The sequence below is a fragment of the Strix uralensis genome, chromosome 16 (assembly GCF_047716275.1).
Source record: "Strix uralensis isolate ZFMK-TIS-50842 chromosome 16, bStrUra1, whole genome shotgun sequence".
In the NCBI taxonomy this organism is placed as follows: domain Eukaryota; kingdom Metazoa; phylum Chordata; class Aves; order Strigiformes; family Strigidae; genus Strix; species Strix uralensis.
Window position 1 is genome coordinate 11450147 of NC_133987.1, and position 25483 is coordinate 11475629.

General features: G+C 39.0%; 1 protein-coding gene across 2 annotated transcripts in view; it reads right to left on the reverse strand.

Moving 5' to 3' along the window:
* Positions 1-20105, reverse strand: part of LMTK2 (lemur tyrosine kinase 2) — a 77192-nt gene extending 57087 nt beyond the window's left edge. For both annotated transcript variants that reach the window (XR_012631108.1, XM_074885743.1), the window contains exons 1-6: positions 19770-20105; positions 5118-5242; positions 4118-4262; positions 2274-2347; positions 1629-1747; positions 147-234 (exon numbers count right to left, since the gene is read on the reverse strand). Coding sequence is in view for 1 of the 2 variants with exons in the window: in XM_074885743.1 (XP_074741844.1) it covers positions 147-234; positions 1629-1747; positions 2274-2347; positions 4118-4262; positions 5118-5242; positions 19770-19920 (702 nt within the window). In the remaining variant the exon portion in view is untranslated. The remainder of the gene's footprint in view (positions 1-146; positions 235-1628; positions 1748-2273; positions 2348-4117; positions 4263-5117; positions 5243-19769) is intronic.
* Positions 20106-25483: the final 5378 nt, after the last annotated feature.

Sequence of the window (25483 nt, forward strand, 5' to 3'; positions counted from 1 at the left end):
AAAAAAAAGTCTGTCTTCCTAAATTCTGGTTATTCAAAAAACTTCCCAGAAAGAAAATCATTTCATGAGTGAAGGACAGTAAATACACTACATACAATTTACACCAATGGAAAAACAATCTCAGCCGTTTGAGTAAGTGCACTTACCAAGTCACAGAACTCAAAAACTAAGAGATAAGGAATGGCTTCCACACACTGCCCAATACACTGGAGAACATTTGGATGCTGAAGAATGCTGAAGGGAAAAAATACAGTTAAAGCCAGAAAGATCATATACATTATTTGCAGTATAACGCAACACACTGAAATCCCTACCACAAGTTTTAACACCTAACAATGGTGGGGGGCAGGGGGTGGGGAGGGGGGCACATCACAAACAGAAGGTGCAAGTATTCAAAGCCACAGATTTCCATTTGCACCCTTCCATCTCCTTTGTATTGCTGCAGCATATCGAGAGCAGCTGAAACTCAGAGGATCTCAAAACCACAAAAGCCAGCACTGCCACAAGAAAGTCACACCCATCCTCCCACCATCCCTTGTACCAAAAATAAGCGCATGCAACTGGTTCGCGAACTACACCAAGGAACCAATCTGGCTAAAAGCTAAACTTTTTTTAGCCAGGTTAGCTCCCAGCCAGATAAGTTACTTTTTCTAAACTGCTTCAAAAACACTTATGCCAATGCAGCAGAAGGCATGAGATTTCTTCTTCTGACAACTGCCTACAATTTAAGCCTAAATACAAATATAACTAGGACATTAGGAAGCATTAAGAATAGAGAGCTCTCTATGACCACTTGTAGCATATCCAGGCAAGGTAAACCACACTATGAGGCATGTCTAGTTAACTACAATATGCCTCTCTATTCATCTACACAAGCCATTAACTTGTGGCAGTTAGCTCTTCAGAGAATTCTCACTATTCCCAAAACACGGGAAGAGAAATTACACTCCCTTTAATGTAACAAATGCCTTTCCAGTTTACAAAGGCTCAACCCCTGGAAGTAGTATTCTTCAAGGATAACACAAGAGGAAGAGAACAGTAAACAATCCTGTTTTACTGGCATTTCTCAATTGCAGAGTACTACTGGACTGAAGTTAGTGTAATTCTGGTTTGGGGTTTTTTTTTGTCCACAAGTCTTCTTGCAAGCTACCTGAAAAAAATTTGGTTTTATCACTATTGCTGCATTTGATTTTTTGAAAAGGGGAACTTGAAAGAAATTAATCTGTATCTGATAACAAAGTGTTGCCAGTTCCCCTGCTTCTAACAGGAAAGCCAAGTGTAGGGGTTTAACCTTATTTCTCAGAGGCAATTAGGCATAAGGTTAGTTTGCAACATCAGGAGTTTGTTCCAAACAGCTGTAGAAGAAAATCTGATAAACCAAACCAAGTGTGTTTTTCAGTCATGAACAATAACTACCAAACACATTTAAGCAAAAAGCTTATTTTTATTTCTAAGCAAACCCAAATTTTGCTCACTGTGGATTGTCTGTTTTTCACTTTTTAAAGACAAGCATTTTGGTTATAAGGGAGAGCAAGTAGGAACAACAACACTGAACAAAAGGTATGTCCATAATTCATATGCAGTAGTATGAAGTGTGTAAGTTAACCAAGCTGTGAAACATCACTTACTAATAGGGTTCTCCATTTCTTAAAAACTGTTCTTGCTCCTTGGGACCTGCACTTGCCTTCAACTCCTTCACTATTACCCTTGCTACACTAGTGCCTGTGTAGATCTCTCCAAGCAGAACCTGAAAGATAATCATTGTGTCTTTAATCAGAGGGAAAAAAATTTTAGAGTTTCCCTGCAAATAAAAACAAGAGCTAAAAACATGCTGTAAGAAAGATTTTCTGGCTTTTTTGCCAATGCATGCAGAGCTTTGATAATTAAACACCCATACTTAATAAACCTTGACAAGTGACCTATATATCAACTTTCAAAAAACATGTTTTCTAGTAAAGACCACTTACTTAAGATTTTTTCCTAGAAAGAATTGATAATCACAGGAATGTATTAATTCAAATCGACAGAAGTGAAATATCTATCTAATAAGTAACTCTGGTAAGAAACTACATGTGAATTAAAGAAGCACTAATTAGTGCTGTGATTACAGCTAAAAAGCGCAGGTAAGGAAACATTTAATTTCAACGTCAGTTTTTCTTATGCTGTTGCTTTTTTCTTTTTTTTAAGAGTACCATTTTAAAGGAAATACAGTAGCTTAGTCAGTTAGGAATAAGACTCAAACTGCAGTACAATATCAAAAGATAACTCCTCACCTTTCCAAACCAGCCATTTCCAATTTCCTGGATGTAGTTTAGACTCTGACGTGCAACTTGAGACTTTGATCCATCTGTCACACACAATGAAACAGATGTAACATGTATCAAACCACTAAGATGGCCAAATTTATCAACTGTTGAGGCAATAATGCAAGCTCCTACAATATTTATTCCCAATTACGTGCATACGTTCAGATCAAGCAACAAAACCCAGACATAGATGAAGTATGAAGGTAATGTTGTGACAATAGCGCTCAAATGAAACTTTTCTCAACTCCAGCTTCTAAACCATACTAGAATACACCCCCCATAAAAACACTGTGATTCTCATTATGAAATGCAAACTTCTGATTTTTTAACACATTCAGGAAGAAAAGAAAAAGGCCGAGTTCTAATTCCAATATAGAAGTGCATCATACCCTGTAGCTGGGTAGAGCAGTTAACCTACTTACAAAAGTTTCCTATGTAAATAAAAGTAGAAAACTCAAGACAACACTCATTGCTTGTAGATCTTAACATTTATAGTTATATAGAGAGTTACCATTTTAAGAGAAAGGGTTTGACTACTTTATTCTTCAGCCCAACTGCCCTACTTATAGCTACCATCTGGAAGGAGGACATTTTCTGACTAAATATACTTCACATAAAGAGTCCAGAGAGGGAAAGTATAGAAAACAAGACCCAGATCTTGGCAAAGGATGGACAGTAACAATGGCAGACTCTACACTACAGAGGAGATTCAGCAGTGTTTATCCCTCTGCTGCCTAATTGGTTAGGAACACCAATAGATGTACACAAGAACTTTCCATCAGTACTACTTGTCTGACTGAGAATTCTAGCCCACATTTTTATTTCCATAAACCACATTCACAGCAGTATTATTTTGCTGGAATAGCTACAGCTGTACAATATACTGTCAATGTGCTCCTAAGCACAGACAAACCTGTATCTATACAACTACATTTCTACCAGTGTACCTTATTCTAGTACACTTCTTCTGGCAAAATAACTTCTAGTGACAGAAAGTATAGTTTAAACAATTATGGCAATGTAGAATAGCTGACAAAATTTTTCACAGATAATTTTCCCTCACTCATTAAAACACCGAGGAATAACATTTCTTTTATATTAAAGGCACACTGACACGTTTCTTGAAATTTGTAGGTACAGAAATTTTACTAGAACCTGAACATCTAATGATGAAGCAACACAAGCCATATATGTAAAAATTATGTGTGAAGTACTATGAGAACAACTACTTTATGCTAAACTATATGTGTAATATTTAAGATGCTTAAGTTTCCTTTTACAAAAATTGTATTTTGAAGAACACATTCCCAAAAACCTTTCACACAGGGAAAAGAAATGTAATGCTCTGTCTTACCAATACCATATTTACAGCATGAAAAGTTTACGGTGACATTAAGAAAGCCATGCAGCTGAGACAGTAGCACTGCTGTCAAGTAAGAGATTCACTCTTGCTTCCATTTAAGGCTAATGGACAAAATCCAACGACAACTTAGCCATGAAGAAAACCACTGAAGAGCAGAAGTCACTAATGTCCTAGAGTACTTCAAACCCTTTATGTATAGAGAGGTTTAATGAAAGTACTCGAGAGACAGTTAAGCTAGTTTCATTCTCGTAAGCTACCTTACATGGCACCCTGCCATAAATTAACATTTTTGAAGTAATATCCCACATTTTATCCTATATATTTACTCAGTTTATATAAGTTTGTAACAACTTACTTGTTACAGTAAAGTCAAATACGATCAGCTACACTCCACTTTTGACACTGAAATTGTCTACTTTTGTTTTTTCATTGAAAAACAATATTTTACCTGTACGAGATGGAAACTGGGAGGGAGTTGGTAAAGCAATATTGGGAACGGAAAGAGTAAACACTTCTGCTGGGGACTGAACAGATGGAGTGTCTTCTGCTGGAGGTGTAAAATCTATTTCATCATCAAAGTTATCTTCAAATTCCTGAAAAAAAAAAACTTAGTAAACAAGCTGATCTTTGACTTGAAATTAGCACTAATACATTTCTTTTAGCTTGAATATGCAATGTTATGGAGGCTTAGCTTTTTTCCAAGGACAGCAACAGATTTTTAGTTTTCCTTATTTTCAATTTATTACTGATTTAAAGAAATTAAAGTATCAAGTATTGCTTTAAAAAAAAGGGGGGGGTGTGTTTGTTTCCTTTTTGCTTCTTTGTTTGTTTGGGGGTTTTGGTTTTGCCGCTTTTTTTTTTTTTTTTTTTTTTACTTTAAATGCTATCCACAGCTTTGAATGAATTACCATGAACTGCTAAGGCTAATTATTCTCCATTTAGAAATGAGAACAAAACTCAATTTTAGGAACATCAATAACCAATGTTGCAAAATTAACAGTTCTCTGATAACAATTTCCCCCCAAGAGTTTTGGTAAAGTAGATATGCATCTTCAGCATTCTTATTTGACAGGAGTGTCTCAAACCCCATCAGCAGACTAACAGAAACAAAATAAAAGAATACACAGAAAAAACAACAAAAAGGTTCTTTACAGCAAAATTGTCTCAAGGGTATACTTTTCTTACTGATCCAAATAGCTAGTAAAGATTTTGAAAAGACATTGAAGATCCTTACTGCAGCATGGACCCAGTACTTAAAATAAATGGTTGCAGCAAGACTTCACAGCATGTAGAAATACAGTTGCTGGCTATTTCAAAAGACAGAATTGTACAGTGACACTGAAGTGTCACTAACTGCAGAGTATTAGCACAAATAATCAAGTATTCCGGATATCAGAATTCAGCTAAGAATACCACTTGTATATACATTTGTAACTTCAGATGCTTACCTTGAAATCTATCTCAGGGTCTTTACAGCAGGAGACACAGTTGGCAAGCAGTATTACCAGTACTACTAGAGTACATACAGAGAGAATCACAAAAGATGAAGAAACTTCAGCTGTAGCTACTTCTCCTAAAAACAAACATGTATGCATTATTATATAAATATGTTTAGCATTTTAAGAAGTTCCTTCAAAATATATTATCCATCTGCATTTATTTAAAAGATAGACTTTGAACATTCAACTCTGTGGATATGATCAAAAATAAGAGGAAACTGGACAAAAGGACATACTGGCAAAATATATCTATGCTCTACCACCTGCCTGCATTGTTCTGGACTTACGTGATACAAGCTAAGAGGCCACAGCCAGCATGATTTACCGAAGTAGATGATGAACAGTGATAGCGCCAAGCCTCAGGATTCTGTTTAAGTCAACAAATTTATATAGCTATTTAAACACGGATATTAGAAATCTGATCTTTTTGAAGACATTTCTCGTGAGCTAACACACCTGTCCTGAGAGAAGGCAGGTAGAAGAAATCCTCACTTAACTTGTGTACAAATTTAAAATATATTACTGTAAGGCAGCACTGTCTCTTTCAATAAATGTATTCATGACAGTCTGCCAAATACACAAGTTGCTTTCACAAGTGCAATGGATCTAATCAGCTCCACCTCAATTTCTGTTTCTTGTGATTCATTAGGCAATTTGTCTCCATTTTAAGAATTTTAGACATGATCCCTAACCATTTTGCAAACATACTTCCAAATAATTTTCCAGAATGTTATATATAAACATTCTACAACACATTTTCTATGATTAAGTCAGGTTATTATTACTCACAAAGGATCGAAAGCCTCAAATGGCATTTTATAAAAATCTTAGGTTTAATTCCCCTCGCAAAGACTTAATTTCATCCCTGTTTTCATCTTAAATTGAGAACAAAGATACATAGTTCCCTAGGAGACCACAGCACACATCTTGAGGGTCTGCTTTTGTTGTTTCTTTTTAAACGAGTACTGCCACGAGGACCGGAAGCACAGTTAGACCTTGTCCAATTAAAATATATTTAAGATATTACATCAGTGTTTAACAATGTCAGGTGACTTGGACTGACAGGATTTTGTGGGAACATCCAAGTATCAATGGGAACATCTGGCAACATAATACAGTATAAATGAAGCCTCAACAATAAAGAAAATCAGAAGCTGATCACTAGTTAAGGGACATACAAACTTGTCCACCTATCTCTTAAACCGTCAAAAAACTACAAGTAATTAAGAGGTTTCCAGAAAAAGCTACAGCTTTTCATCATGTTCTACAGAACACTTACAGAATATTTACTTATTTTAATTACATGTAAATCGCAAATTGACATAATCAAAATACTGCTTTAAGGAGTGCTAGCATATTTCCAGAAGATCACATATTTTCTGTACAATTAGGAGTATTATCTACACAACAATAAAAGTTAACCAGAAAAGGAAGGTTTTCAAACAAGTGATACTGTCCCTAGTTTCCACAATAGCTCTGGCATTCTAACCTCATTAGAGAACATGAATACTGCATTTGCAGATATTACGTATTGTTCAAATGCAGATCAACCACGATATAAGGCTACTCACCACCTTTTAGTCAAAATTCTGAAAAGAAATCTCTGAAGAGGGCTCTCAATAGAACAAATTATATTCATTCAAATCAAGTCTTCCACATAACAACCATGTATTTTCCCATTTGTAAGCATCAAAAGAAAAAAGGGGAAGGTAACAGCTGATTTATGTTTACTTCTTTCAGATGTTCAGTAACCTTACTAGACTGAAAATTACCTAAACCACAGATATAAGTGTTTTGTGAAGTCATTAGCTAAATTACTGTAACAAACACACACACAGGTAATAGAGCTTTTGATAAAATTTAAGAGATCCCTTTGAACTTCTAACTGAAACCAAATAATACAAGGTAGCTTTACTACCAAAAAAGTAAACATTACCAAGTATTACTAATTAAAAATATTAAAGACATTTTTCTAAAACCATTCCACCTAATTTCCAAACAACTTCCTCACCTTCACCACCAACTTCACTGAAAGGAGAACTCACCACAGACTATCTACTGAACAGATGCAAATTTTCCCTGACTAATAAACACCCAGGAACACATCACCACCATTACAATATATATTCCTCCCAGTAGATTAACACTCCTGAATCCCTAGAATGTTTCATCCAGTGTACCAGATGCATCTGGGAAAGTTAGCCAAGCAAAAGTAGATCACTACACAATGAACTCAGACACCGAGAGCATGTTTTATTATTCACAGAATGCATTACTAGCATGTCTTAAAACAATGCTATTCGGAGACTAACTGCAGACCAGATCCTTAAGAGGGAGGTATAAAGCTGTCAAGTATATAACACTCAAAGAATCTATCAAACTTTTACTTTGGGTTTATGGAAGACTATAATGTCTCCTTTTTGATGTCCACATGGCTAACATGAATTTCACGGTGTCTCTGTTCCCCACAGGAGACTAGCATTGTCACTTCTCATTAGCATCCTCCCCTGTTCCAAATACTGTATCTTCTTCTAGATGGTCTTTTTGACCAGCCCCTATCAAATCTTGGAGCAATTCTTCAACAGCTGCTTTACTGCCTTCAACCGTACTGCTTCTTTCCAAGCCCTGACAAGGGGCCATGCATCCAAATGTACATCTACTGTAATTATATTAGCTGGTCTAGTAGAAGATGTTATCTCTACACCTACAAACTTCTCACCCATGCCCTTAGACTATCACAACTACAACAGCATGACCACAACATGTATTTACATTAACATTATCATGCACACTCCAACTTAGGATCCCACTTTTGACATCCCAGAAGTTACAAGTTATGACAGCAAATCCAGATAGGAGGATTCAAGCTCCTATGGTCTTAGGCCAATTTTCTGGTTTATTTAACTCAAAATGAGACATAATGAGCACTAACAACCATAAGCTGCATTTACTGTTCATGTTAGATAAAATGCACATATATTTGGCTATTTTATATGAAAAAGAGAACATATTTTGGTTGGAATTCCTTCTGTAAAGAAAACTACACATTTATCAAGCCTAAAAATCTAAGTGTTTTATGCAAATCACACTCTTCCCCATAACGTAACCGTGTCCTGGAATGAATACAGAAAAAAAACATTGCTGCTGTTCATTATGTTACTTCCTAACCTTACAGACCTTTTATAATTCCCAAGAAAAGAAACTGTGTGAACTAACAGTAATTTATTGGAGAAATTATTGAGGTTTTAAAAAAATAGGAAAGCAAAGATCACCTTTGAAAAAGCAGCTAACCATTTACAGTTCATTAAGAAGATGGAAATCATCTAAATTTCCAAAAGCACAAAGCAAATTTCACACACAAAGTTATAAAAAGATGCTTTAATACAAGAAAAACACCAATTATCATGGGCAAGTTTCTGCAACACTTACAGAATGACTCATACAAGAGCTACTTATTAAGAATTAAAGAATCCATCTCTATTTGGATAAACTTTGAAGTCTCTCACATAGTCATTAATAAGTGATATCTTTTAATTTGCACTTTTTAAAAAAGAATGTAAAATTAAGTATAAAATGATGGCAACCTGTAATTGGGCTAAAATTTATTATAAGTGAAGTTATTTTAATAGCTTGCATAAATACATATTCAGTGATGGAAGTCACCGAGTAAGTATTGGAACTGGTGTTTGACAAAGTGCTGAAAAATCTGCTGCAGTATAACCTCTTCTGCATTTTTCAACACTTTCCATATAATGATTAAGTCACTGGAGCTTAGTAAAATGACCCGGAATTGAAGAGGTAGGAGATGTTTAATATCCCCTTTTGTTTGTAAATTGTGAAAGTATGAAGAATTGACAGCTATTTATTATAGGAGCTGGACTGAAAAAGCAACCAGAAAGAAATCCATTCAATTAAACAGAGGACCATTTTATATAGTCATTACAAAAACCAGTTTTCTTTAATAAACTGTTAAAACACATTATAAATTTAATTTCTTTTAATCTAAACCTAGATAAAATCCAATAAATATCAATTTCATATTGAATGCAAAAGTTAAGAATCTTAACATAACAGATCCTAAAAGTAGAGAACTTAATAAATTTACTCAGCGTATCATCTCAGTTTAAAAACCTACCCTATTTAATGTAACCCTAGGCAGTAACAACCTACAACATCTTACTATCTATCCAAAAGTCAGAATCTGTTCTTTAGGAAAGGAACTGCAAAACAGATCCAAAAAATGCTATCTATAAAATGCCAACAATATAAGGCTTCCTGTCAGTTAATCGTCTAGACTACTTTGGTCTGGTATATCCAAACTACTTAAGTATGAGGAAGAGGCCTGGATTATATCACTACTATATTAAAATAAGCAGGAGATGCAGTGTGTCTTGTTACTATATGTGTTACTGCGAGGTTAACACAACATAACTCTTTACAAAGAACTCTGTGCTAGTAAATGTTCCATCTCAAAATGGAATCTAGATGGTCCTAAATTATCAACACAGAAAATAAGGTCTTTTTTCAAAGCCTCACAGTATTAAATACTAATTCTATGCTGTTATTTACTCACTTCTTAACAGTACATGGTATCATAAACAATCCAAAGCTCTGGCTGAGGCAGGTTTCATTAACAGCTATTGAAGCAGGTTCTTCAGCACATCTGAAGACTGGCATTTCATGAGTTTTACACTAATGTCTAAGTTTGAGCACAGCACATCTGAAGTCAAACCCTGTACACGGGCAAGTACATGAACATGCTCACTGAAAAAACAATGATGATAAATTATGCTGGCATTCTCAGGATCAAGTATAGACACGAGAATGTACACTTCAGTATGTATTAGAATGTTTCCAGGGGTGGAAAAAATGTTATTTTCATACAAAGCATATTTCAAAACAGCTTATATAGGTGAGGATTCTCTATACCTTCCTAAGTTTCTTTCAAGTCCACTTTCTTCATAAGATAGTTCACCAACTACCAAATCCAACAACTAAGCAAACAAAAGTTTGTTTCTCACTACAACCAGTTGCCTTCTCTATTCAATTTCCCAGTCTGCTCACAATACTCTCAAACACCCACAATATGTCATCCACCTGTGGCATCCTTTGCTACCATTAATTAGGAGCAACAAGCATGTCATCTAGCTAAACAGTCCATCCGGGTTCACTTGCCAACCAACAGCCACCACTCCGAATGATAGAGGACCAGACGCAACTGCCTGTCCATCTGAGGGATGGCAGGCTTGCCTTTCTTCTACTATCAGATTATGAAAAGCCATCACACTTGAACTCCGACTCTCTCAAATTTCATTCAGTGTGATTAATCACGTTATTAAGGTCTCAACCTTCAGGAAATTGGGCTAAAAAATGCACAACGCCACACATTTCTAAGCTTGGAGAAAAAAGAAAAGCCTACACGACAGACATTACTGAGTACAGTAATAAAAGACATTCACTACTGTGATAAAGGCAGTGCAAGGCCCAGATAAATTAAGCATTATTAGGGCACAGTGAGCTTCAAGGGAGCATCTGATTTTAAGCTTTCAGCACAGTAGTTGCTATGCGACAACAGTCCCACTGCATAAGCAAGAGCCTCTTTTCTTTCAAGAGCAGCTATATAAATGGCAGTTCTGCACTAATAGCTACCACTATTTCCAGCACAAATCTAGCATGACAGCAGTCACTTAAACTGTCTCTTGGACACCCTCAAATTGTATGATCATGAACTGAGATGCTATTTTATGACACCAAGTTGCAACAGAGCAGCCTTTAAAATACTAATGAACGACCAAACTTAACTTTGCTCCCTAGCTACTTCCGTGGTATCTTTCATAAACTTGATCAGTTTACTTACTCCGTGTTCAATGGATATTAATGTAACAAGATTAAAAAGTGTAATATCACTCTAATTTATGGTGGCTTTGATAAATATGATTTTTAAAAGCTATCCTGACTTTCCTAAATAATGATGTCATCTTCTATGCTAGCAATTAAGTGGGAAAGCATTCTCCACAAGTCAGATTCAGATCATTATCTTTTCCTCACAAAGGGTTTCTCTGGCATTTATTTACTACCTGAAATCATCAGAGGTTTGCTATTAATAGGCTCAAAACCAATACAGATAAATTCTGAAGGCCTACAGGTAACAGGTAGAATACTAAACAAAAGCCTATTCAAAACAATTTTAGACACATCTACTGTGTATGTCTGATTTGTATGACAAGGTAAAGCACAACATGCATTGCAATTCCTGTATTTCACCAAAAAAACCCCTCAAGAGCACATTCCATTAGTTAGTGCATTCCCGTCATCTCAATTTTTTCCTGCTATGCTCCATTTAACAATCGAGCCAAACAGCATCATTTTTGAGAATAAGTTTCAGCAGAACTGTGTGCAGTACCATCATTTGGTTGTGCAACGCTATATTACAATAGGCTTTAAAATACTGCATTAGAACGGCATTCAAATCACTAACCATCTTCAACTAAGATACATCACAAGCAAACAAAAACTTAACACAAGTTTTGAAGGAGTGTTATTTGCACTTCAGACATTCTTTTGGAAAAAAAAGAAGAGAATTTTCAGGTAAGAGGCTCTCCAAATTCCAATCAGCCCTTTGATTTGAACGACCATTTGCCAGTACAGCAGGACAAAACATTCCCAAGATCTCAGATGACTTTCATTGACTTGATGTCCCCAACACAATGCCAGCACCTTAATGAAATCTAAAACTGTTTCCAAATGCCCAACGTATTTCAAGCAGAGACTGGAAATATTCCTCCACTGAGGAAATCCCTAAGAACAGACATATATAATACTCCTTAAGGGCCTTTAATGAGGTTCTCTGTTTATACCTGAACTTTTCAGCTTTCAGATTTTTAGTACTTATTGCCATTCAAAGAAAACACAAATGTTTAAAATTTTAAAACTATAATACGGAACTATTAAAAATTAAAAATTTTATTAATTGAAAAGAGTTCTCTCAAAAGTCTATCCTCTCATTACATTATTACTACCCTTATATTGGATAATGCAGTTTGCATAACTAACATAAGTAACCTTCAGTATGGATATTACAAATGTATCTTGATGCAAAAGCACTTTATCACCTAGTTTTATTTTCCCTTCTTCCTTACAGCTGTGGAAAATCCTTACTGCTAGATATAGTCTCGAGAAAAAAACCTCTTAAGGACTTAAAACTACAGCTGTCCAAGTTATTTGTGCACATTGTATTTAATATTTCTGAATACAAGAAGCAGTAATTAACAGTCTGCCAATAAAACTATTTCCTGCCTAAATCGGAATTGTGTTACATGGCCTAAATCAAAGTCTCACACTTACAAAGATGCGAGTAAGATGACAAGACTTTCTGCAGTAGCAGAAAAAACTCCACAAAGCCAGAAGTCACCTACAGGTTACTCTGTTACTATATTCTTCTAGATAGAAATGGAGACATTTCACCCTTCTACTCAACTTGTCAATTACAATCCTTAACTTAGCCTAGAACTCTATTATTTAAGTCCCTCATGGGGGAGATGGGCGGAATGAAAGGCCAATACATGTGCACAGACAATTCTTTTGAAAAAACACCAGCTTTTCTTCTTTACAACAGTTAATCATCAGAAGTAAGGGTAACGAAGACAGCAAGTGGCAATTTCCTACAGTTCTTCCCCATAAAGCAATAAAAAAACCTCTGACACACTCCTCCAACCCACCTTGTGTCCTAGATATAGTTTTACAGTGACAAAAGCCAGTTTCGTAGTTAAATGTATTTTGTGAAAACATGACCCTGAAATCACTACTGCCCTATGCAACAAGTTATAATACTTTCAAGAAGAAATCTTAGTTGCTTCATATCACAACTGGATGTGTAATTCTGTATGACAACAATTCTTGGCAAATTATTTCAGGCCTCCCATTCGTCCTTAAAAAGAAGTAGTTTATCCTGCAATCTAAGCCAACACTTTTCCAAACTATTTTATCCCATGCTCCCCCTAAATACTTCTACAGTGTGTTTCAAATTAGCTTCTACAGCTGCTTAAGTCCACCTTATACACTTTGGGTGGCACCGGTTACATATCCTAAGGCCAGACTATCTGGGGTGATGCTCGATTCTCATCTAGTACAGCACCCTCAGAACAACACAGCTCCGATCCTCATTTTTTTCTGAACACTTGTCCTGGCCTGAGTGTTGGCTGAACAGTTAGTAACTTGTAAAACTGTGAGCTGGGATTAGTTTTACATTACTGTCCTGATTCTATTACCCTACAAGTCTTCCCAGTAATGTCAAAGAATTACTCACACAACAGCATACTGCTCAATTTTAATAAGGACTAAATATAGGCTAGTACTTCAAGTGTTTACAGAGTGAGATCTGTTTGAAGTTTCAGTGTTAGAATCTCATGTTTGCACAAAGGCATCTTAAGACAAGGTAAAAAATATACATGTTAAATAATTATGTACCCTATGCCTTCATGGCAGTATTTCTGGAAAATCTGGGTAGCATTATTATCTTGCAAAGGCACCATCTGATTCTTAAGAGAGAGAGAGAGAGTGTGTGTGTGTATATATATATATGTAAAAATTCTGCTGAGCATACTTCATTCTATACTGCTAGATGCTGGTTTTGACAATTAATTCCTGCTCAAGTACAGTATGTTTTCATCTGCTATACCATTTCTCCAACAGTCAGGCACAGAAGTTGTAGATTTTTTTTTAAACAGGGTAGACCACAGTCATTCAAGCAGTATGAGAAGATTACACATTATGGTATCGCAAACCATCAGAAGTACCTGCAGAAACCAAAACAACTGTATCTGTTTCTCCCACCATTTGACACAAATACAACCTATTAAGATATACTGGTTTTGAAGAGACTAATTTCTTTCAGTTCATGTGAACGGCATCCATACATGCAACCTTCATGTGATGGGATTTTCTAGAATCTTGATTTTACAGTAGATGTATTTCCAACTCCGATGTACAACTGGGTTAAGAAATGTAGGAAAGAAAGAAGGAGCATTTTGCCAAAAGAGCTTGTTCAGCTCTGTTTCTCATCCCTATTCGTAACTGAAGGACCCCTAGGAAGAACAGGTCATAAAATGAATGACTGATTTTGGAGAACTGGATCTGGTCTACAGGCTGAAAGCTTAAAAGCCAGCACTCAAAAGTCTACTGTTAAAATTTTCTACACCTCTTTCATACCAAAGCCACCTTAGGGTGCAAAGGTAGTCCTAAAAAAGTCACGTCACTTAAGTCACTGCAGTGATGTTTCCTCACCACTAAGGAAACTTTTGCTAGTGTAGTAGTGTTAGACAAGGTGTTATTTTGTACCAGCACCTCATACTGAAAATCCCACAGAAGACAATTCACTAACATAACTTGCTTCACACCATCACCCTGCCCAAGGTGGCACAACACCTTGCTACAGGTTGTGCTTAAACTATGCATGTAGACTGGAACAGCTATCCTGACACACTTTGTATATTTCTGATTATAAAAGTGTCTACAAAATGTTTCTAGTAGCACTGAAGTTGCTCAAGACCTTTCATAACAGCAGTACAACGAGAACAAAGAGTTCATAGAGAGAAATAAAAGCACTGAAGCTACTGCAAATCGTATCCAGAACCATATCAAGCTTCAGATACTAGATGCACACACCAAACAGAAAGGCAGACCCAAAGTAAAGTCTAAGGAAGACTCCAGTACTCCATGTTCTGCCCTTCTGCTGCAGAACTGGAGCATCAGGACTGGAACAGAGAACTACGACTTTTGTAGCCTCTGGCATTATACTGACTGAGGGTCCCTTTATCCCGTGCAGGTAAACCACGCATGGATAGTGACTGAAACCTGACTATAGTAATGTCCAGAAAATTACTTCTATTCAGATTTGCCTGACGGTTGTTCAGTAGCCCCCAAAAACGTAACTTTGTCTTCTGTGCTTTTCAAATGGAATGCCAGAGCTCACTATGTAACACAAACTCTTTTTTTTTTGAATACAGGATCTGGGGCAAAACCAGCACTAACTAATGAGTCATTTCAAACCAATGACCTGTCTGATGATATGACAAAATACCTTTAGACTGTCTCTGATCAGTACTATCTTAATATGTTGCAATGATACCTGAGGAATTACTAAATACACCCAAGCATTCAAGATGTGAGAAATTACCTCAGAAAGTGACCTCCCCCTCTAAGGACTGCTTTAGTTGTACCAAAGTCCAGACACTTTACAGCCAGAGGCAGAGAAAGTAGACCAAGCCTGTGAACAAAGCCTTGCATGGAACATCCCTCCAGGCCAAAGAGTCAGGGCTGGCTTCTTACCTCAGAGTCACAAACTCACAGATAGAAACAAAAGATAAAAGACAACTTAGCAGCTCTAGCTCTACAATTATTAGGCGTCCGGGACAGAAGCTACAAAAAGACATATAGGGAGAAGTAGACAAGTCTAATGCTTGAAAGGAGGAGGGAAGATAGACCACTCCCAAGAAAAGTATATACCACTAATTAAAATCCCCACTTTACAAGCGAGATTTTTCTTAACTTCAAGTGATCCAAGTCACTGACTTGCATATGCTTAGAAAATTGCTTTTCTTACTATGTGCAAGTGTCAGACATTTTACATTGTACCAAACCACAGGCCACAACCACAACTGGACCCCAGTCTGACAGAACTCCAAGTGGAACACCAAGCCAAAGCAACAATTTTCCCAGAGTGTATACATACATGCTACAGAGCCCATCTTAATAAATCAAAAAGTGACTTAATCTCTAAGTTTTAACTTGTCATCTATGGCTAGCTGACTATACTAGATACAGCTGCATGAACACCTAGATGGATGTCTCTAGATAGTACACATCAATTTCTAAGTGTCTTTTCCTGGACTGTACATGACCACTGGACAAGCTCATTAGCAAGGACTCACTGCTGTGACATTCAACTGGTCCCAAGACTGAGGTTCTCAGCACAATCCGAGCAAGCATGTAGGCACCAGCCCAGCTGTCTCAGTTCAAATGAACAGACTACAGAATTCATCCCAAATATAAAATTGAACACACCTTCCAAAAATGGTACCACCTAGTCAAGTTTCACGGGAAAATAAGAATATTTTTGAGACCCTGTTACTTAGTATTTGCAAAGAGCACAGAGATGGTAGAAATACTTTGTCTGACATTAAACACATAGCCTTGATTCAGATTCTCAGCTTTCTTGGAGAGGCAGCTGAATTAAGGTCAAGTATGGAAATCCAAGTCAGAAGAACAGAAAGAAAGCCTGAATGTAAATGTAAAGCTTTAGCACAGTAAAGCAGACATGTCAGGTTATAACTATGTTTGGCTGCAAAATACTGCTGCTACAGAGTAGTTCCCAATGCCCTTACTTCATCCACACAGTACTGAAAGTGGAAGTCATCTCAGTCTGATGCGTTCAGGTAAAATCATCAATACTCCACAGGCTCAAAACAACTACAGCACTTCATTCTATGAACTCCTTTCCAGTAGACCTGCCCCCAGCTCTCACCTCCAGTATAAAGTGAAACCTTAAATTCAGAACTATCACAGCACATATCAGTATCCTCCTTTTCCATTCACAGAATAAATTAAATCTAAGTTGGTCAAAGTATTTTTAGCTAGTAGCATCTTCAGCATCTTGTTTTTCCTATAGTAATTGCTACAAACCCCACCAGGGGAACAGTTAAAGCCTTATTTCCTTTACCTCCTCTCCTTATTGTTAAAAAGAAAAAAAAATAAATTAGTTAAGAAATATAACCTCAAAAATGCAAGACAAATATAGAACACATCATCAATGCACACCTTTATCTGCAAACACTATGAAGCCATACTTAAAAAGAGTGGCATCAGTCATCTTGATCAAGGCCCTGGGAACTTGACAGTTCCCCAGCTACAGTCTGGCATACTTTCACAGCAGGTCCAAAAAATGGAGCATTTTTGAACAAGGAATCCAATCTAGTCTTGCTAGAACCTGCCCATCACCACTTCCTGCTTTCCAGCTTCCTCCCCAAAAGAAATGTTAATTTATTATGGGTATATTCTGTGAACTATTTCACAAAGTTCACTACAACAACTACAGACACCTTCCTTCTTTTTTTGTGTATTCCCACCTTTCCTGTAACAAGCTCAGAGCAACCACACATCAAAATGTTTCTCCATTGTCAAAAAAGCAACCGTTCTTGCTAGGTGAAGAATTTGGGATCCTGAAATAATTCTGAAAGCAGTTACTAATTATTTTATGAAAAGCCCATTAAATTCTTCCCAAGTTTACAACTCGTATGTATCAGGCCAAGTGCTACGGTGAACTGCAAAAACTGCCAAGGCCCAGAATGGAGCCCATCAGTGACTGCCAGTCCCAATACAAGAAATCAAAGCCACCTGTCATGGGATATATGAGAGAGAAATTCACAGTATGGCTGAAGTTGGTTTTAAACACAGCTCATGACTCTTAAAGCAGCAAAATAGTCACAGGTTTGTCTTCCAGACAGGTTACAAAATTTTCCTAGTATGACAGAGAAGGTTCAAGACAAAAACAGTCTCATTGTCATCCACTGGTAAGCTATTCAAAGGAAGGAAAAAAAAGTCCTTGTAGCTTTCTAACTGGTTACTGCTGTTGTGATGATACAGAACATGACAAAGCCATTTGCGCACATTATTTCATTCAGTAGGAAGTCTTCCCAGGAAAAGTGATGCCAGTGAAACTGAAAAAGGTTCCTCCTGAGGCCTTAAAGGTTTCAATACTAAATATCTGCCAACAGAATAATCCAAGTATGTTGCTTCTTACTACATGGGTAAAGATACAGTAGAAAGCAGCAATTTCCCAGAGTTCATTGGGTTTTCCATAACAGGATTTGACAGTTTGCTGAACCTCAGATAACATCCCATGTATACACACTTTGGCCTAAATTATAACCAAAACCAACATATAAACTTACAATATCTCATTAGTATGAGTACAATTGTTACATCACAAGTACTCTTCTTAGCAGTACTGCACTTAGCATACCTGATCTGACCTTTTAAAAAAGCAAAATTAAAAACACCCCAAACACTTTAATACAATCTCCTGCATTTTGTCCAATCAGCTTTTCATTCCGAGAATGAAGCTTTTTACCAGTGTCATATTATGTTTGGATCTCCCAGCTTTGTCAGATACATAGCATAGTCCTGATAGCAAAGAGGAATTTTTGTTTAAAAAAAAAAGAAAACACAGGATGCTGACACTCTGACATCTACCCTTAAACATAAAAATTAATCACATTTCAGGAAAGGTAAGACACAGAAAAGGCAGAAAAGACCTCCACACAGAACTGATTCTGCTGTCTTATCTTACAGCTTGATGACAAGTTAATATTATTTGGACAAACTTCAAGTATTTCATAAATGATAAAACTATAATTCAGTCTCAAAGGAAATACAGAGTTGACTGACAATTTTCTCTTTTTCAGAAGTTTACTTTTATAGAAAGGAAGACCTCAAAGAAGGCTGATGGAGGGAGTAAGTTATGAACACTTCTGAAATGTTCCTGGGAAGGAAAAAAAACTGGGAAAGAGGCATAGATCCAAAAATAAAGGAAGTATGGGTTCCACTTCCAGTTTTGGTACTTTCCATGGAACAACAGCCAAATTACCCAATCTCAGTGCTTCAGATCTCTCCCTCCCCACCACTCCTCCTCCTTCTCTCTGCACATATTGTCTGTTTCAGCTGTTCAACTCTTCAAAGCTAGAAATGAATCTCAGCACACATTCAAACCAAACCTAACAAAATTCAGTCTCAATACAGTGCTATGTGCCAATGAAATACAAAAAAGCTCCAACACACCTGAATCAAAGAGACGGTTGCTACCTATTGGTACTAATAAATCTCTAATCAGTAACTCTCATGATTGACAAGACATATTTAGTTTGTACTTTTAAGACAAACAGGAAAAGCAAGAAAATCGAAGGAAGTTAGCGTTACCTAACATAAGAGACAAATAAACGTGAACTACATGACTATTTAGAGAGACTGGGCCGGGGGGGCCGCGGGGGGAATCAGACTAATCTGACCGGAAAGGAGGGAAGCGCCGTCTGCCCTAAAGAGCCTCCACCCAGGAACGGGAGTCCCGGTGATCCACAAATAAGAAAAAGAAAAATCACGCCGAGGTCTGTGTAGGCTAGAACAGCAGCCACTATAGAAAGAACGTATGCGGGTAAACGCACAGAGGGAGCCGGCACGTAGTTCAGTCTGAAGAGACCGAGATATCCGCAGCGGGATGCCGCTCCATGGAACAAGCACAGGACGTGACCTACAGGCCGGGAGCCGCAGCCCACCGTGCCGGGGAGCCCCAGCCCCCGCCGTGCCCTTCCCGACGCTTCGGCGAGGGGAGAGCGCCGAGCGCGGCGCGGGGCCGAGCCCTGACCGCAGCACGGGGGAGGGACGGGGGGCTGGAATCCCGCAGTGCCCCCGCTCCACCGCCACCGCGCCCCCAGAGCCCCGGGCCCCCACCGCCGCCGCCCCGCTCCCAGGCTCCCCCTCGCAGGCCCCACCGCCGAGTCGCCTCCCCCCCGCTCCCAGCCCAGCTCCACGCCGCCGCCTCCCGCGCCTCACCTGCACCTGCTCGCGGAAGCGGAGCCGCCCCGCCGCTCCCCAGGAGAAGCGACAGCAGGAGGACGAGCCCGAGCGGGCGCCGGAGTCCGAAGGGCAGCGGGCCGCCCCCCCGCCGCCCGGCACCCCTGCCGAGCCCCCCGCGCTGCTGCATGTCCTCCGCTCCCGGCCCGAGGCTCGGCGCCGAACGAGGGGCTCGAGGTTCTCAGCGTCTCTGGCGAGCCCCCGCGGCAGCCGCTGCCCCCCGCCTCCGCGGCGCGGCTGCCCGCGGCATCGGACCCCGTCGCCCCGCTCCCCTCACAGAACCCCGCCAGCCCTTGCGGACGCCGCCGCCGCCATCTTCCGGGCTACCTGACCGGGAGGGGGTGGAGCGCGTTGCTGATTGATAGCCCAATGCGCCAATCAACCCGCGCCTCACGCTGAGGAGGCGGGATCAGTGGCTGGGACGGGGCTAATCCGTGATTGACAGCCAGGCCAGCCAGTCGCTCCGCAGAGGGCGAGTTAGGGCGAGCGAAGGCTGCGGCGCCAATCAAGCCGCACTCCGAGAGACGGGAGGAGGGCGGAGTTTCCCTCGGATTGAAGGCGCGCTCCGCCAACCGGCGGGCGGCACTGTTCCCGGGGGCGGGGGCAGGAGGAGGGGCTTGGCTGAGCCCGTGCGCAGGACAGGCGGGAGTAGCTGGAGCAGCGCCACCTGGGGGCGCGGTGCCGCGCCCCTCCGCAGTGCCCGCGGGGCCTCGCCGGGGCCGCGCTTAACGCGGCCTGGGCCCCCTGAAGGGCCGAGTTCCGCGGGCCCTTCCCTAGACACAGGCCCCCTCAGCAGGGCTGCCCCGCACGGAGGAGCACAGGCCCAAACCTGTGCCTTCGCGTCTCCGAGACCACGGCGGTGTCCTGCTCTTCCAGGCCGGCCTGGGCCTGGGGGGCTCCCCCCGGGGCCTGAGCCGGTGTGGGGCCATGGCCGAGCGCTCCGCCTGGGCAGCCCCTGTTCAGCTGGGTTCGCGGCTCCGCGCTGTGCCAGAGGCCGAGCGAGGAAACTCGAGAGAAACAGTAAAAGGCAGAGCGCAGTTCCCTCGCAGAAGCCCTGGAGCCCTCGGGCAGGGCTTCCCCGCAGCAGTCACGGCACCTGCGCTGGGCTGCCCCCCCCCGAGGGCGCGGGCGTGCGCGCGCGGCCCCCCGTGCTGTTTGTTCCCCCGGCCTGGGCCTGGGGAGTTCACCTCCTCGGCAGGAGCAGCATGAGCCTCAAGTTAGACACAGAGATGGGCATAAACTACCTTCTGCAGCCGGTGTGTTTCCAAGGCTGGAAATGACCTTGTTAAATTTATGATACAAGCAGGATTTGGAAATAATTATTATTCTAGTTTAGGTTTGTAATTCTGATTAATTTAGAGTACATGAAAATGAGGTGGCTGTTTTAAGTAGCATAAATGGAAGTGTTAATCCTAAGGAATCAGGGACTCTATATAGTGAGGAAATAGGGAAATACCATACAACTAACAAACTAGATTTCAATTTTCCAAATAATTTAGCAAAAAGGCTAATTATGTCAAGATTATATAACGACTTTGGGATGACAGATTGTCCAGAGAAATGTACAATGAGTGCAGCCCTGGGACTTCATGAAAGGAAAGTTTTGTGCTCAAAGTAGCACCTATGGTGTCCAGGAAGACACAACATAAACCTAAATCTCTCTCTGTCACTAAGAATTTTTTCTAGGATAATATTTCTCCTACCATGCAGATGTACTTAAAATCAAACTACTTTCCTCTTTCCAAGTCTGTGTCTACTCCCAGATACCCTCACTAATTGTACTACCAAATGACCCATATTTTTTGAAATGTTCTAATTAGTTTTTCTTCCAAGGGAAATATTTTACTTGAATGATATGGAAGACGATCTCCTCTTTTGTTGTTTTTGTAAACTATTATTAATGCATTATGCTGCTTATTGTGAATTATTTTTTTAAGTCAATATAAACCAATAAACAGTCCCAAAGAATTCCTTGTCTGGCTGTCTGTAGATTGTATGGACTGGGAAGGCAAAATGTGGTCCTTTCCTTTTAAACTCAGTGATACGTAATATGCATATTAATTTTTTTTCATGTACAAACAGTCACCATCTCAATTTAAATAACTCTGTACAGATGTGAAACTGCATGCAGCCAGGTCTTTCTCTATGTTTACTATAAATATCCAGTGGAAACTTAATGGTTAGTCCTTTATTCTTCACTCTCTCATATCTCCCTCTGCTGCGTACGGACATCAGGGCTGGGGCCTCTGAATGTAAATGTGTCTCCTTCTAGGTGACATCATAGCCACATTTTTTAATGATGGTTATTCAAACTACACTGTACTTCTGCGGTATAACTACATGGGCAAATCTAGTGTACCTATCACTACAGTTTCTAGGGTCTAAGGTACTTCTGAGATCTGTCACTGACCACGCAAATTCCATACATAAATAATTTTGAGGTTCATAGCAGCTACAGACATAAAATTTAAAACTTCATTTGTAGCCTGTCAGCAGGTTTACAATGTAAGGGTGTTCTCATTTCAATAGTGAAAACAATTCATTTCATTTTAAACACAGCAGACTGCTTTATTTCCCAACCCACCCTATCATAATTGAATGTTAGGCCTTTGATGTAATTTGCTGATAAAACATCATGTTGTAATACCATCTGGGAAGTTATGGCAGCATATCATTAGAAGGACTTGTTAGAGCACTATTCTATAATGATGGTACACTTGAGGTTAGCTGTGAATTAGTCACTGGTAGAAGCTAAATAACCAAACCTTCCAATCCTTTGTTCTAAATGTTAGTCACAGTTACTCCCTATCATCAAATACACCATGAACATCACAAAAAAACAAAGCTGGAAAGCCTCATCTCCTATCTGCCGTCATCAAGAATGTTACGATTCACCCATTTGCAATTTCTGCAGTTAAACATTTGTAGTGACTATGTAAGACTAATGGGATGAGCAACCTAATAGCAAGTAGTCCAAAAGGTACTTAAAAAGAAAATATATTTACTTAAACAAAACTCTTCCTGTACACAAAATGGGATGTATTATCACATATCACAGCCTCATGTTTCTTGATTATGTGCTGTTATCATTGCCAAATTACTGAAGCTGCTGTTCCGTGTGGGAGGTGTTAAAACCTTTTTTTAGAGACAGATAATTGGATCAACTAAAGGATGTTGATGGTCTTATTTTCATTTGGCTTTCTTCAATACTTTTTATAACATTATTGGTGCAGAAGGAATATTGTCTAGCAGACTGAGCAAGTTGCCAGAGGGGCGTTAAAGGTCTTCAATGTGACTGTGAATAAAGCCCCAAAAGATTCACAATTTGCTTACTACAAAACAGAGTATCACTGAGCATCAGGAACAGAGCTGATTACAGAACCAAGGTCTTTATTCCAGGTCACTGTTTTAAGCAGAAAGATTAGTTTCCATATAGATGAATGTTGAGACACACACCCTGCTGTCCCTTCCCCAAAAAGAAAAATGTCTCATCCTTTCATATATAACCTTTTCTCTCCCTGTCAGTGTTGTCTTTTTATACTTAAGAAAGTGATTTGCTCCTCTACCTGATAGAGACAAAATAAGTATCACTGATTTTAACCTCCACTTTCAGTCGTAAGTGACCTAATAGTGTTTTTATATAATGGGAAGCATCTTTCTCAGTTCTAATACTACAGCATCCAAAATGATTTTATATACCTCCCAAGGAAAATTGGCTACAGAATACTGGGTTTAAAACAATCATTAAAGGAAAACTGCTTATTTGAGTCAAATGTTTTCCTCTTAGTATCTATCTGTCACTCTAAAATGGGCTTAGAATGGAACTCTCTGATTTCTTCCCACAAATGATTAAGCTTGCACACAGAGAAATGAACTTCTGAAAAATATGGTGGGGCATATTTTGAATCTCTGGTAGAAAATTCAGTTTATATTCATTTTATAAGGTGTTAAATAAAGATCCAGCAGCTCCTGTTAATCCATTCCTTGTAAATCCATTAAGGAATTACATTCTTCTTGGGAAATATTTAATATTTGGATTTGCATCTGCCACTAATGTCCCAGAAAATTTAGTCCAGATTTCATTTCTGTTGACTCAGGAATACCTACTGTATTTTGATGGGCCTGATCTGGAAGGGCACTACCTACTTTGGCTTCAAACAGGTGTACTTTGAAGAGGTTTTAACATTAAGATATGAAGATGGGTCATAACTGTCAGTGTCTCTTATTCAATTCATTTTAATTTATTTGCTTTATTGAATCAAATTCATTTCACTTTAGTCCACTGAACCATGGAAAAATGGAGTTAATCAAAAGAATGAATTTTTGTGAAAGAGCATTTAAGTACTCCCTCAAAAAGGCATAAAAAGTGCCAACATCGGTATAAATTTCTTCTCAGCAGGATTCCATCCTGGCTTACAAGAAATACAGTCATGAGTGGGCAAATTTCTTTCCCCACATATTACTCTCTGATGATGTTGCCAGCCAAAATGCCAATTCATGCCAATTTTGAAACTGGTTTTTATGCCACTGACAACTATCTAATGCTGGACTAAAAGACACATCTGTGGTGATAGATCTGTATCTTAAAGCTGCCTACAGAACCTTCCACCAAAATTTCAAGAAATTATATGTGTCTATTCTCTCCAAAGGTAATAGGAGATTTAACTAAGTAATTTCCATTAACACAAAAGGAAATGCAAAGTGATGACTTCTGTGTAAAGAAGTAGTTGTAAAACTTTCATAGCTACATTAGAAATTCCTTGCCACCCTCTCCTATTTATTTTTAGCAAACACTAAACTGTGTGCTCTATTAAATTTTGCTCCAAGTGCAGCAAAGCAGTACTGAATATAGTGAGAAACTATTTAACCAAATGAATGTCTAATGCAGTACTGGTCTAAATATACATTATGTGTGTGTCAAGGGAAAAAGAAAAAAGGCAAAACAGAAAGAATATTCTCACAAACAGACCAAGTAAGACACAACAGATCAGACAACGAGGTTTCAATTCATGCTTTCCTCATGCAATACTTTCATTTAAGGCAATAGTTGTGGAAGCTGCTCAGCAACTCTCAAACTTGTCCTGTCTGAGACTACTCAAATAAGCAACTGTTACTGCTTAAGGCTTCATGTGTTTTTACACTGTAGGTGTAATATGACAAGAACAGCACTCCTGCAAAGGAATAGTTCAGCAACATTTCAGCCTAAGTGTAAGGGTCTAGTAAAACTACCTACAAGTTATAGAACCAGTGCTTCTTTGAAAACAAACAAACAAACAATCTACAGGCTGCAGTGAATGGTCCTGTAATTAGCCAGGTAGCTTGATGGTGTAACCTCTGTTCACGCAAGCTTGCCAAAAAAAGCACTCTCTGTTTCTGGACCTCTAGATCAGCAGGAATGCCTTCATCACAAATCCTTTCAATAAAGGAAAGCAAACATTTGAGCAGAAGATATAATATGATTTGCATGTCTCTAAAAAGTAATTCTAATACTAAATTTTAATAAATATTATACATCACCACTTGAATGTGTCACCTGTTGAAAGAGAAAAATTGAGTTATTCAGAGCTGTGTTTTGAGTCCTATCAAACAGGGTATTCTTGATCAACCTGCCTATTAATGTAATACTTTCCATTTCCATACCGCTTTATACCTAACTTTATAAAAAATAATTAAGAAAAACCCTCATAGAAGTA